The sequence below is a fragment of the Mesoplodon densirostris genome, chromosome 7 (genome assembly GCF_025265405.1).
Source record: "Mesoplodon densirostris isolate mMesDen1 chromosome 7, mMesDen1 primary haplotype, whole genome shotgun sequence".
In the NCBI taxonomy this organism is placed as follows: domain Eukaryota; kingdom Metazoa; phylum Chordata; class Mammalia; order Artiodactyla; family Ziphiidae; genus Mesoplodon; species Mesoplodon densirostris.
In genome coordinates this window covers 4,054,669-4,069,157 of record NC_082667.1, presented here as the reverse complement: position 1 = coordinate 4,069,157, position 14,489 = coordinate 4,054,669, and the positions used below count along the sequence as shown (strand labels likewise).

General features: G+C 57.0%; 1 protein-coding gene across 4 annotated transcripts in view; it reads left to right on the top strand.

The window, feature by feature from the left end:
• Positions 1-14,489, top strand: part of ANO1 (anoctamin 1) — a 91,508-nt gene that overhangs the window by 74,385 nt on the left and 2,634 nt on the right. For all 4 annotated transcript variants that reach the window (XM_060105517.1, XM_060105515.1, XM_060105514.1 and 1 more), the window contains 3 exons: positions 7,133-7,185; positions 9,197-9,381; positions 13,634-13,739. In XM_060105517.1, the coding sequence (XP_059961500.1) occupies positions 7,133-7,185; positions 9,197-9,381; positions 13,634-13,739 (344 nt within the window). The remainder of the gene's footprint in view (positions 1-7,132; positions 7,186-9,196; positions 9,382-13,633; positions 13,740-14,489) is intronic.

The following is a 14,489-nucleotide window of genomic DNA, read 5'->3' as shown; positions in this document are numbered from 1 at the left end:
AAGATACATTCCCTCTGATGGTCCTCAGCACCTCTGCCCCTCCCCGGCTGTCTGCGTGGCCCCAGAGCACAGAGCCAGACCAGCTAATATTAGCTGCTCAGCAGTGCCTTCCTACAGAGTGTATCATTTAGTCATTTAACGTTCACAGAAGAGTAAAGGAAGGAGGGAGCCCCCTCCCGGCAATGAAGGAAGAGCATCGTGTCACCTGCCTGTCGAGTCAGGGCCGAGAGCAGCCTGGGCTTTTTAACCCCGAGTCACTAAGGGGTTCCTCATCCATGTGAAAGAGGGGCTTGGGGTTGGGGGACATTTAACATCAGCATAAGGACTAACTTTCGAATAGTCAAAGGTGTCGAAAGTGGAACCGACATCCTTGTGGAGTGGTGAGCTCCCCATCACCAGAGGCATTTAAGCAGATGTGGGTGCCCGTCTGTCCAGGAGTGGGGAGATCTAGCAGGAAGGGCTCAGAGCCCCATGCACGCCTTGGCCAGAGCTGGCCCTCACCAGCAAGGACGATGCTCACCGTATATTAAAGGGAATCAACTTAATCCGGGACCCAATTTTCAGGGTGAAAACAAAAAGGTCTTTATTGGGATTTTATCTTGAAATGAGATGGAAAATTACAGAATATATTCGTTTTATCTCCTATTGAACACAATTTTAGTTACAACAGCACCTGTGCTAGTTCTGTGCTGGTTCCTAGAACAAGATTGAATTGTGTGTTAGGGATGTTATCTGTCACTTTACCAAAATAAGGTTTGCACACTAGCGAGATAGATCTTTGGGTTGGGCTTTCTTTTTTCTTTTTTTTTTTTTGAATAATTTTTTTTTTTTTTTTTGCTACGTTCGGTCTTTGTTGCTGCACGCGGGCTTTCTCTAGTTGTGGCGAGTGGGGGCTACTCTTCGTTGTGGTGCGCGGGTTTCTCATTGTGGTGGCTTTTCTTGTTGCAGAGCACGGGCTCTAGGTGCGCAGGCCTCAGTAGTTGTGGCTCACGGGCTCCAGAGCGCAGGCTCCGTAGTTGTGGTGCATGGGCTTAGTTGCTCCGTGGCATGTGGGATCTTCCCAGACCAGGGCTTGAACCCGTGTGCCCTGCATTGGCAGGCGGATTCTTAACCACTGTGCCACCAGAGAAGTCTGGGTTGGGCTTTTGTAGCCCAAATATAATCTTGCAAAATTGCAGGGGCTTCATCACTCCTTCCAAAACTTTCTCTCGCCCTTGGCATTGGGTCACCCTTGTTGAAAATGCCCCTGAGGCCATTGCATCCCCAGCCAGGGACTCCTTGGCCCGTGCTGGGCCCCATGGTGCGGCCCACACCCGCTGATGATGCCAGGCCCACTGATTCTCCACCATCCACCACTGTCCCCCGAGAAGCCTGGAATCCGGCTTTACACGGTGCAGCCTCTCAGGTTGAACCGGATGAAATTGCCATTTTCACAATTCAAACACGCTCAGATATCGGTGACTTCACCTGGTTCACATTTGTGCTCTGGGCTCCATGATGTGACCTGACGGCCCCAGGCTTAGAGAGGGTCCAGGCACGCTCGCTGTTCCACCAGGAGGGACGTCTAAGCCCAGCTCCAGTACAGAGGTCATCGCCCTGTGTTTTGACACTTTAGTCTCCTTCCTATCTGGACGACCTAGACAATCAGCAAAGACTCAGCAAACAGATGTCCTCCCTCCTAGACTTCGTTTATGATTTTAAAAGATTTTAAGGGCCTCCCTGGTGGCGCAAGTGGTTGAGAGTCTGCCTGCCGATGCAGGGGATACGGGTTCGTGCCCCGGTCTGGGAGGATCCCATATGCCGCGGAGCGGCTGGGCCCGTGAGCCATGGCCGCTGAGCCTGCGCGTCCGGAGCCTGCGCGTCCGGAGCCTGTGCTCCGCAACGGGGGAGGCCACAACAGTGAGAGGCCCGCATACCGCAAAAAAAAAAAAAAAAAAAAAAAAAAAAGATTTTAAGGCCCCTGAACTCATTGGCCCTGTGAAGTCCCTTCTGGCCCCAAGGGTCCCTGATTCTGCGTCATCTGTGGCCTTGGAGCGAGCCTTCGCCCCTCACACCACACCCCTACGTAGCTGGGAGGGCCGTGGCCACAGGGCCGGGGAGGACAGCAGTCCAAAGGAGTGGGTTTGCTGCTGCACTGAGTCAGAGCCTGGCTCACGTTTCCATGAATGGCTGGAGAGTAAACGTTTTTGTCTCTGTGGACTGTGAGGTGATGTGCAGAATTCTCACCAAAAGGCTAAGTTTCTCACACTTTTTTCACTCACACTTGAAAATGCAAGAGCTATTCTTTGCTCGTGGGTCATCCAAACAAACACCAGCCATGCACTGATTTGGGCCACAGGCCGTATCTGCAAATCCCCCCTCGAGATCAAGGTGACGTGGAACCCAGGGCTCTCGGAAGCGTACCCCACCCAGCTCTGAGGACAACCCCAGAGAGCTGTGTCTGGCATTGAATTTTCTCTGGGGCTTTCAGCTGTCGAGTCCCCCCAGGAGCCTCGTGGGGAAGCTGGGACAAATCCTTGTTCCCACTTTCCAGATGGAGAGACTGAGGCCAGGTGGTAGCGGAGCTGAGCTGGAAGCGGAGCACTCAAGCCCTCAGCCCCTCCCGGCACACCTCCATGAGGTGCACGCCTGAGGCCTGGATGGGGCAGACGGTCAGCCCGCCAGGCACTCCCTGGACAGTCCTTGGGAATCCTGAGCCCGTGCCCAGTGGCCGTGAAGAAAAGAGCGTCGCCTCCCGCCACTTGTTGCTTACAAAGGCCCAATTCTCAGGTGCCCGGAGGCCCCAGGCGTGTCCACAGCGGCCAGAGTTTGCTTTGGCATCTGTGCCTGGCAGAGCCGTGGCCGTGTCCTGTAGCAGCACGCAGACCCTGCAGCCCCCCAGGGTGGAAGGGAGCACCAGGGCGCCACGCTGCCACCGGCCCTCCGCGGCCCTGGTGGGTGTTGTCGTTCCCACCATGAGCAGGGCTTGGATCATATCCTCAGGGTTTCCGCTCACGGCTCCTCGATTTTTCCCAGTCCTTACGGATTGGCTGCTCTCTTCCTGGTTCCTGCCTGGTCAGTTGGAGCATAATCTGGGTTTGTTTATGGCCTCCTCCACGGTAACCTTTCCTTGAAGAGGCTTTTGTATTCCTCCTGTGATCCGTGCAGGGCCCTTAAGGGACAGAGAGCCCCAGTGGCCCCCATGACCTGCACCCACGGCGCCAGGAGTGTCTGGAGGAAGCTCTGCCACAAAGCATAGGCCCCGCGACTGCCCTGCTTGGCCCTGGAGTGGGGGGGCGTGGCGAGTGGCTGCAGGGACCCAGCCCGTGCGCACGTGGGAACCGGCTCCAGCATCCCAGTCCTGACCTTTGACTCCAGACCAACGTGCTTCCTGCCCTCATGCTCATTCTTCAGAGCCTTCCGAGTGAGGAACTCTGCCTGAGCTCAGCTCCTGGGTGCTGAGAGTTGACAGGCACGTCTAAACACCTCCCTGACGTGTGCTTGGAAATGGGGCTTAGCGTCTCCTGGGACAGCAGTGATGCCTTGATGAAGAAGGCAGATGGAAATGAGGCATCTCCCCCCGTGAGATTTTCATAAAGGAAGCCAAGATTTGTCCCAAACAGCATCAGCCCCTTGTACCTCGAGGTTGTCAGAGCAATGATTCTTATCCTGGAGTGCAGAGTGTATGTCTGAATAACTCGGAGGGTCAAGGCTCCAAAAGAGGCTGATCCTGCGGGCCGGAGCGGCGTCCGGGTTTTGCACTTTTTCAACAGGAGCCCATGGTTCTGGGGTGGGGATCGCACAGAGGACCGTCGGCCTGGACATAAAGGCACTGCAGGACCTGGAAGCCCGGCTCAGCCCCGGGCCGTGGAAAGCTCTCGCTGGCCCATCCGTCTCCCACCTCAGCAGCCCCATTTTCTGTTGTCACCTGTCTCGGCCCGTTGAGCCGCTCCCTGGGCCGGCCGCAGACTCGTTTCCTCCTGCTGTGCTCAGGAGCCACCCCACGAGGCAGCCCCCTGCCCGGAAACCTCAACTTGCCCGGCTCACTGGCACCCCGGCCCCCCACTCGGAGTTCTCAAGCTCAGAGCCCTTGGGGCCAGGCGGGGCCGCAAGAAGGAGTGGACAAAACGTACGCAGCAGGCGTGCTTGTTCCCAGCTCCCTTGAAACACCCAATGCTCGGGGGGTTTTGTCTCCCCACTTTAGTCAGGTCTGGGTTTGGATAAATGTTTCTCTGAGCGACTGGTGGTGATAAAGGGAGTTGCCTTGGTACAGAGAGACCTGCAGTGCATTGTGTGGCCTGAAGGAGGCACCACTGCCCGCCACGGCCAACTGTTGTAATGGAGATACCAGCCCGCTGCTGACCCAGAGCTGAGGCTCCTTTAGAAGCAGCAAGTTTCACTTTTTTAAAAATATACCATTCCGAGCTTTCCTGGTGGCGCAGTGGTTGAGTGTCCGCCTGCCGATGCAGGGGACACGGGTTCGTGCCCCAGTCCGGGAAGATCCCACATGCCGTGGAGCTGGGCCCGTGAGCCATGGCCACTGAGCCTGCGTGAAAAATACATCATCCTGATCTGTAAACATCCATCAACATTTTTTTATTTGCATTGTATCTTTTTTTTAACATCTTTATTGGAGTATAATTGCTTTACAACGGTGTGTTAGTTTCTGCTTTATAACAAAGTGAATCAGCTATACATATACATATGTCCCCATATCCCCTCCCTCTTGCATCTCCCTCCCTCCCACCCTCCCTATCCCGCCCCTCTAGGTGGTCACAAAGCACTGAGCTGATCTCCCTGTGCTATGCGGCTGCTTCCCACTAGCTATCTAGTTTACGTTTGGTAGTGTATATATGTCCATGCCACTCTCTCGCTTTGTCACAGCTTACCCTTCCCCCTCCCCATATCCTCAAGTCCATGCTCTAGTAGGTCTGTGTCTTTATTCCCATCTTACCCCTAGGTTCTTCATGACCTTTTTTTTCTTTTTCGTAGATTCCATATATATGTGTTAGCATACGATATTTGTCTTTCTCTTTCTGACTTACTTCACTCTGTATGACAGACTCTAGGTCCATCCACCTCATTACAAATAGCTCAATTTCGTTTCTTTTTATGGCTGAGTAATATTCCATTGTATATATGTGCCACATCTTCTTTATCCATTCATCTCTCAGTGTACACTTAGGTTGCTTCCATGTCCTGGCTATTGTAAATAGAGCTGCAGTGAACATTGTGGTACATGACTCTTTTTGAATTATGGTTTTCTCAGGGTATATGCCCAGTAGTGGGATTGCTGGGTCATATGGTAGCTCTATTTTGAGTTTTTTAAGGAACCTCCATACTGTTCTCCGTAGTGGCTGTATCAGTTTACTTTCCCACCAGCATTTTTTAAGTAGTGGGCAAGCTCGAGGAAACACCCATGCACCTGGATGTGGCAACCTCTGCTCGGGCATGAAGTCTAGTTGGAAGGGCTTTCTACGTTCATACAGTCACTCAGCCAACATTTACCCAACAGCACCCAGCCCCACGTGCCAGGCTGCGTGCTAGGCCCAGGAGGGATGACGGATGTGCAGTTCACAGCCTCCCCGGGAGCCCGGAGTCTCCAGAAGGGCTCCCAGCCCCCGAGACGGCCAGCCGTGAGGGTGGGCTGTGCACAGCGCTGATTTTGTAAGGATGCGTTGCCCGAGGAGCTGCCTCCTGCTCACTTGCACCTTCAGTGCTTCCTTCGGAAGAGACGGGAAGGGTGGGTGGATCTAGCACCCCGAGGAGTGCAGGCCCCGTGACCGCCCTGCCACTGCTCCAGCGCGAAAGTGAATCAAAAACCGCTGCCCTCGTGGGAAGACCCAACAGAACCGGGACGAACTTCCCATCTCGGGTTCGGTGATAGCCTGCACGGACGGCTGATGGGCAGGGAGGTGAGGGTTACTCCCGCGAGGCCCCGCAGAAAGTCTGCAGCGGGCAGCGTAAGTGCTTGCTTCATGGAGTGGTCCCCGGCGGCAGCTGGGGAGCCCCCTCACGGCAGACCTCGGGTGCTGGGTCCCAGCCTGCTGTTTCCAGCTTCTGGGCTACATGGGCCTGAACTCCTGCTGTCTCTGCAGACCCCCAAGCATACACCCCCGAGATGGGCACTCACTGCGAGGGCAGGCACACCCATGAGCAGCTCTATGTGCCCTGGGTAGAGACCCCCAACCACCGGCCACTGTCCCCACCAGCCCTTCCTGAGAAGCGCCGTTGTCACCACTCAGATCTGGCTCCGGGCAGGGAGAGAAAGTGCCTGGGACAGGATTCCAGCCCCAGCTTTTCGATGATGTGTGCCTAGCCTGATAGGAACGCGGTCAGGTTGGGGGCAGGGGCACCGGGAGCCCTTCCAGGAGTCGCAGCATTGAGGCCCTAAGGAGTGGGGCTAGCCCTGGGTAAAGGGCTTCCTTCCTGGGCTTTCTGGTTCTTGTCTCTGCTGGGAGGGAGGCCAGTGGAGCAGCACGTGATTCTCCAGGTGCTGTGTAATCATCCTTCTGTTCACCTGTGATTAGGTGCAGTGCTGCACCTTGGGGTGATGGGAACAAGGGGGCATCCAGAAGGGAAATGGTTTGTACCACACTGCTGTCCAGTCATTACCCAGGCCATGGTCCCAGCCTCACCAGCCGGGGGCCCTGGCTTTGCTCCTTGACACTCGCTCTGCATCTGGCCTGTCCCTAGATTCAGTTTTCCTGGCACTAGAGCCACGGAAAATTCACAGGACATCAGACTTCGTGGTTTCAGTCTCCAGTTACTGCTGCGTGGGCTCTTTGGGGCAGGAGCTGCATCCAAATTGAATCTTTGTCTCTCTAGAAAAAGGCTCCATCCAAGCCGATCAGTAGTTTATGCAGCTTCACAGGAGATTGTTCAGAACCAGGGAACAGATGTTTCTAAGCACCTCTTTGAGAAGCTACACCGTTTGCTTACAAACAGCTGATGAGCCAGTACAAGCCACGGGCTCTGTTGTCAGCCAGGCTCCCCCAGGCCCTCCCCAAACAATTCCCTGTTACCACGTGTCTGACCTGCCCCAGAAAAGGACCAGACCGGCCCCTGCGAAGGCCGGGCTGCTGCCTGCTAGCCCGAGTTCCTGAGAGCCAGGGCAAGGGGGTCTTTAAACCTGTGCTTCCCTTCCCCCCAGGAATCTGGTACAATATCCTCAGAGGCGTCGGGAAGCTTGCAGTCATAATCAACGTAAGTGACCGGTGACATCAGGACCTCGGCCAGGAAGCCCGGCTGAGCTGCCATGCGGCCGGGCGCCCCTTCCCCTTCCAGGGAGCTGGTCCGTACCTCCAGCCTCGGCGCGGTTCCCAGCCGGCAGGAGCTTCTCCTCTTCAGAAGCATCCCTTGGTCCTGTTGAGGGGTGGGGCGGGCTCTGGCGGGAATGACAAAATCTCCTCGGCCTTTCTCTGCAACCGGGGGCAAAACCCTCCACCGTGCCCACCTTGGACCCTAAGTCCCCTCTCTCCCAATTCCTGAGAACAAACAAGAGAAGGAGATAGAGGCAGACAGGGAGGGAGAGAGACAGAGACAGGGAGGGCGGGAGAGAGAGACACACAGAGACACAGAGACAGAGAGAGACACAGAGATTCCTCATTAGCAACTCTTCTGCTCTTTTTAAAAAAAGTTAATTTTGGGACGTCCCTGGAGGTCCAGTGGTTAAGACTCCGTGCTTCCACTGCAGGGGACACGGGTTCGATCCCTGGTCGGGGAACTAAGATCCCGCAAGCCATGCGGCACGGCCAAAAAAAAAAAGTTAACTTTCCCCCTTTATGTGAAACTCATGCCCGCTCTTTAAAGAAAGTTTGAGAAATCCTGAAACACGGAGCGAAGAGGAACCTGCCGGTCACACACACACGCACACAGGCACACACAGGCACACGAGCTTGCTGAGGACAGTGCCCCGCCCTCCATGGCCCTGCCCCAGCATCTGGTCCACGCCTTCCTGACACGAGAACCCCAGGGGGGTCTGCAACACCTCAGCCCTGTGACCCTAACCCATCCACCAGCCGGCCAAGCCTGAGCCCCGCAGAAGCTGCCACCTTGCGCCTTGTAGGGTCGGGGGTGGAACGGGGGTGGGGGGGCAGGCAGCTCCCTGGAGCAGATGGTCACAGTGCTGGGTCAGGGTCACAGTGACACCCTGACACTCAGTCCCCACGGCACAGGAAGTGATGCTCCACCCAGGAGAAGGGACCCTCAGAGCCCTGGATCTGCTTTCCCTGCTGGCTGACAGCTCCCTGTCAGCCACCCAGTCCTGCTGGGTTAAGGCTTTGAAACCCCACTTATACAGGGAGCCCGTGGGCTGAGCTTGCACACTGGATGGCGACAGCTCCACACCCCGACCCGGGCTGAACTGGGGGGCACATTTTGATGGGGAGAGGCTGGAAACACCAAGGTACAGCACCTCTGGGGCATGCGCATGAGGGCGCTGAGAGCAGAGCAGCTAGGAACAAGCTGGATGTCTCGTGAGAACAACCAGCAGCAACAATAATAATAGCAGCTAACATTTATTGAGCATCTAGAATGCTCCAGGCCCTTCTAAGCCCATTCAGTGCACCCACCCACTAGTGCACACACGGCCCATGGAGGCAGAGGGTTATTGCCCCAACTTGCAGGTGATACAGCCAAGGCACAGAGAGGTCAGGTGACTTGCCCAAGGTCACACAGCCAATAAGAGGCAGAGCTGGACTTTACCCCAGGCCGTTGGGTCCATGCTCTGATACTGGCCTTACACTACGCTGCCCCGGGGACTGCTCTAGAATACGGTGAGCTGGGTCTGAACTTCACAATCTACAAAGCACTTTCCCTCCCTGCCATGCTCTCAAACAAGCCAGGAAGGAGAAGCATCTAGAGTGGGCACTGTTAGCCCTGGTTGATAAGAGAAAATGGAGACACAGAGAGGTCAGGCGATTTGTCCAGGGCCACACAGCCAGTGAGAGGCAGCCAGCATTTGTCCCCAAGCCTTCTCGTTCAGGGGCGCCCTGTTCCCAGCCCCCAGGCCCTCTCCTCAAGGTGCTGGAGGGGCTGACAGGAATGCCCCCAACCCTTCATTTGTCACTTGACGAGCCGAGGCCATGAGGTCATGTTTGCCAACTTGGGTCACGTGGCCGGGCCCCAGGGCCAGCGCTGCCCTGGCTCAGGCGGGGCACGTCCCCCTCCCCGTCCCAGGTGGCGTCCGCACTCACTGCTCTGTTCCCCGCCCCAGGCGTTCGTGATCTCCTTCACGTCGGACTTCATCCCTCGCCTGGTGTACCTCTACATGTACAGTGAGAACGGGACCATGCACGGCTTCGTCAACCACACCCTCTCCTCCTTCAATGTCAGCGACTTCCAGAACGGCACGGCCCCCAACGACCCCCTAGACCTGGGCTACGAGGTGCAGATCTGCAGGTACCGCCCAGGCAGCTCTCTTTAAAGAGCCCCATTTGGTGGGCTTCTGCGAAAACCCCAGTTCAAGCCAGGATTCTTTCAGGGCAAATCACAGAACACCTCAATCTTGCATCAAGGGAAAAAAAAATATCCCTGGGGTGGGGGTAGGAGGTGATTTATTAGTTCTTTAACTAAGAAGTCCATGGTAGGCTTCAGGCACAGCTGGATCCAGGAGCTGCCATTTGTCATCCGGCCCCATTCTGACACTGCCTCCCAATTTTATACATTCCTGCATGTGGGCGTCATTTCCTGACAGGCAGTAAGTGTCCCCCAGCAGTCCTCTCTGCTCAGCAGTCCCAGTAGGGGGGGGGGCTTTCTTCCCCACTAGTCAGGAAAAGTCCTAGGATTGAGTCTCAATGACCTGTCTTGGGTCAGAGGCCCATCCCTGAACCAATCACTGTTGCCAGAGTGTGCGGGGCTCTTATTGGCTAGGCCTGGGTCGTGTGCCAGGGTATGGAGTCATGGCCATAGATTTGGGGGCATCACAAGGAAAACTGGGGTGCTGGGTGCTGGGCAGGCAAAAGCAACAGGTGTCTGAGAGGGTCCAACCTGCGGGGCCCCATCAGCTGGCCAGACACTCAGGGCAGGCAGGGAGCACCCCAGGAAACACGGAGGCAGGGAAGCGGGGGCACGAGTGAGGGGCAGAGCCAGGCCTGGCTATTCGCTGTGCGTCTTCCACGTGCCAGCCTGGCTGGGTTAGGGGCCGGGGGCTCAGGGCTGGGGGCTCGGGAGTGGGCCACATGACCCCTGCTGCCCAGGGACTTTGTGAAGGGGCAACAGAAGCATAAACAGATCGAGTTAAAGGGGTGATAGTAGCCGGAAGCCCAGGTAGAGGGTGGAGGCAGTAGGGGTCACTCCAAGGGGAGGGGCAAAGTGGGTAAAAGAAGAGTGGTGAGCAGGGGTGTCTGTGGGTGGGAAACTGCAGCCTGTTCTGGAGCATAAAGTGTAAAGGGAAACGTGGTGGACGGTAGGACTGAAGGAGCAGGCAGGGGCACGGCATCCTGGGTCAGGAAACAGAGGACTGTGGAGTGATTGGCCACGGGCTTTGCCGTGAGGCTGAGACCGGGGAGGCAGAGTGGGGCACGCTCCGCATCTGTTGGCAGTCCGAACCGCCTCCAGCCCAGCTGAGATTCAGAACACCAAAGACTGCAAGGGCCAGAACACGTGTCACAAAGCCCACGCGATGACGCGCAGCCCTTTCTGCGTAGGGCAGATGATTTACCCCAAGGCTGTTTACTCTTACTTTGCCCATAGTTCTATGAAGCTCACCTGTCTGTCTTCATACCCTTGCCCTAGTAGCAGGAAGCGGAGGAGACCACCAGGGTCCAGGGTGCTGACGGCAACAAGCAGTGGCATGTGGCTGCTTGCAAAAAAAAAAAAAAAACTGGCCCAAGAAATGGAAAAACAGCACCGCGTGCGGTCATTGGAACAGGCAGGCAGACCTATCCAGCATAGGTGCTACTGATGGCTTTGCAACAGCAGATGTGCCCGGCTGACCCCGAGTGATGAAAGAGAAATTACATGACATGCCGTGTGTTCTGTGTCAGGGCAGGGACCACACCTACTCTGGGACCCGGTACAGCCAGGCCTGCCAACGAGAAAGGGCAGGTGACACACAAACATGCAACACGACATGCTTCCCGCTTTTCAGAATCCCACCCACCGCATGTTTCAAGGCACATGTATGTGAGCACATACATCACAGGAAAGGCCCAGGTGATCTGCTTCAACCCCCCGCGTGGTCGCCTCGGGCAGGGTCTGCCTGGAGAGCTGGGGGTCAAGGGCAGGGACTCAAGGTCCCTTCCTCCCCATCCTCCGCAGGCACGGGCCCCAGAGACCCCCGAGCTTCCGGCCCAGGACCCCTGCCGCTTCTCAGCCAGCACTGCACTTCTCTCGCTTTGTTTGAAGATCCCACGCCAAGAACACACTCAGGCCGACCTATTTAACTCCAAATGAATTTTAGAGGAAGAATGATTTAGAACAAAGAAGGCCGGGATATAGGTGGACATTTTATTATAAATTTCCTCAGAAATGTCAGTGCTGGTGTTTCCTGGGTAAGAATCGGGCATCGGGCATCCAGCCCCCGGAAGCAGCTCCCCATCCATGCATCGGTCAGGAGTCCTGGCCACGCAGGGGGAGGCCGAGGAGACAGAGCAGAGACCTGGCTTTTAAGTGAGACCCTTGTTACTTTTACCCCCACAGAGAAGGAAGGCCATGGGCCAGTCCACTCTGCTCCCTGGGATTCGGGCTTTAGCCAGGCCCACCCAACCGTTGCCCACTATTCAGTGCTGTAGGTGCCGTGAGCTCCGTGCTGCCGGCCGCTCCCCTGTCAAGCCGCCTCCCAGAGGAGTTGGCTGTGGGAGGAGCAGCACCCAGCCCAGCCTGGGGCAGCAGGTATGGGAGAGGCAGCTTAGCAGAGCTGAGTGCTGTGACCACTGCTGGCTACCATTTATTCCTGCACTGAAACAGACATGGTCTCATTGAATGCTCACAGCAGCCCCAGAGAGGGCATTATTATTCTCCCCAGGGAGAGCTGGCAGGCTTAGCACAAGAGCAAAGCAAGGAAAACTGTAAGATCATCTCTGATAGAGGTCAGTGCAGGTGGTGGGGGTTGGCATGTGGACAGTTCTTATGTAAGTGGGCTTTGAGGGATGCATAGGAGTTTGCCAGGTGACCCAAACACATTTCCCAGGATCCTGGTGCAGCTGGCCTTGAGAACAGAAAGAAGAGGGAAGAGAAAATGTGTATGGCTTCTGACGCTGGGAGAACAGGGCATGCCTGTTCCCATCGGAGATCAGGTGGTGCATCTTCTGCGTGGTTCAGCATCTGGCACCAGAGGGTGTGTTCCCAGCCCAATCCTATCTCTGGGGTTGGCAGCTTAGCTCTGAACAGGCCCTCCGAGGCTCCCATCCAGCTCCCTCAGACACAAAGCTCTGTGGGTGAGGGGCCCTGTCTGTGCCCCCCGCAAGCTCTGCCCCTGGAATGCAGGGGCATGCAGTAGCTGCTCAATAAATACTTGCGACGTGACTAAGTGAGGGAATGCCAGACCGAGGCCCAGAGAGGCCAATCCATGGTGCAGGGATGCACAGCAAGGCGGGAGCCGGCTCTGGGTCTATGCGAGGCCTGTGCCCACACAGCTAGGTGCCTCCTCTCCTGGTCTCCCCAGCTGGGCCTCAGCTTTTCAGTAACCAGCAGGGCACACCTGCAGCCCAGCACCTAGAAGCCGCCCCGGCCATGCCTTCCTCACACAGCTTTAGGGAAGCTTTTCCCACACAGGGGGTCAGCCCCGTTAAAACCAAGCACCCCCCAAATTTGGGGGCGGTTGGTGGGGACAGAACCCGGGTTCTCATCATCACTCTGCCTCACGTCAGGCATCTCTGGGCCTCTGAGAAAAAGGCAGACCTGAAGCCCAGGAGGCACCCACCACTCCCGCTGCACGAGGGACAGAGGTGGGACCGTGGGGGCCAGGGAAGTAAGCAGACTTGTCTCCCAGCAGGCGCTCGTGGGCAATGTCTGGAAGGATGAGAAGAGGGGTGGGCTGGTATTTATTACACGGAGATAAGGAGCTAACAGTTGGGAGAGGGAGAGACATGCCCCTTGGGCGCTGGGCCCCGTGGGGCAGGGTGGGCCTGGGGACAGTTCCCTGGTGCCCTGACCACACCAACTGTATGGTTAACGTCGTACAAGGGCTACTTTGAGAAAACGTTTCATTTTTTCCAATAGTTTCCCTGACAGAGAGGGTCGAGACTGGAGAACTGGATTTCAGGGAACCCTTCCCGGAGCTTTGTGGATGATGGGGGTTGGGTTGAGGTTCTAGGCTTAGGGACCCCACCCCTCTTCAACCAGGGAGGCCCCACTTGCTTTGTGTGACCTGCCAGAGTCTCAGCTGGGATTTCTTTTGGGAAAATGGGCTCCACTGCCTTCAACCGTTTGGAACCCTGGACCAGATGGTCCCAGAGCCTCTTTCTATGGGCCCACGGCTGGACTTATGGGGATGCCCCTCTGGCCTGCCCAGCCCACGTGGGTGCTGGCACCCCCTCCAACATGGGGAGACTCCCTGGGCGTGTGAGTGGGCTGGAGGGGGGCCTGTTCCTCCCGGGAGGGTGCTGCCCTACAGTTGGCCCAGGGTCCGACTCAGGCTTTCCTGACACTCACAAGCCCCTCGGTGCGGCCAGACCCCAGTTCCTCTCGAAGACCCACCTCCATTTTGCAGGTACAAAGATTACCGGGAACCACCATGGTCGGAACACAAGTACGACATCTCCAAGGACTTCTGGGCCGTCCTGGCCGCCCGGCTGGCCTTTGTCATCGTCTTCCAGGTGCGAGGGCCCTGTCTGCTTCCGGAAGGTTTGGGAATTGAGGCACCGAGGAGGTGCTCTATGCCCAGAACAGGGTCAGGAGGACAGGAGCTGGCCAGCGTCGGGGGCCCGGAGGCTGGAGGACTTGCCCTGGGTACCCAAGGGTGGGGAGTACTGGTGACCCCAGGCCCTGGGCAAGGACAGGTCCCAGACCCTCCTCAGTTAAAGGAAGGCGGGAGGGGTGTGCCGGAAGGACTGGGGTCATTCAGGGAACGCAGGTTTAGTTAAATGCAAGGCGTCTTTATTGAAGGAGACCTGGGAGGGACCCACCTCAGTGTCCCCTGTCACTGTGCAGCAGGAGACACGCCCCGGTGGACAGGGCTGGCAGGGACAGGAGGGCAGTGGGCTCCCAGCTGACCCCAGCGCCCCCCTGCCCCCCGCAGCAGGCAGGGGACCTGGCCTCGCCTGGCCCAGTCTCTGGGGAGTGGGGCGAACTCTGAGGCCCGAGCGATTCCCAGTGGACAGGACCCCAGACTGGGGAGTAGCTGATGCACGCGGCCCTGAGGTCCCAGCCGGGGAGGCCGTGCTGGGGTTGCCCTCCTGTGTGGCTCCCAGAACCTGGAATCCAGGAACTGGGTTCAAGCCCCAGCCCTGCCCCTTCTACACAGTGTGGCCCCTGGCAGGGCTTCCGGCCCCCAAGGCCCCACTGCCTTGTCCGCCAGCTTTCCATAACCCTCTGGAGCCAGAACTAGTGTCTGGGGCCCAGTTCCC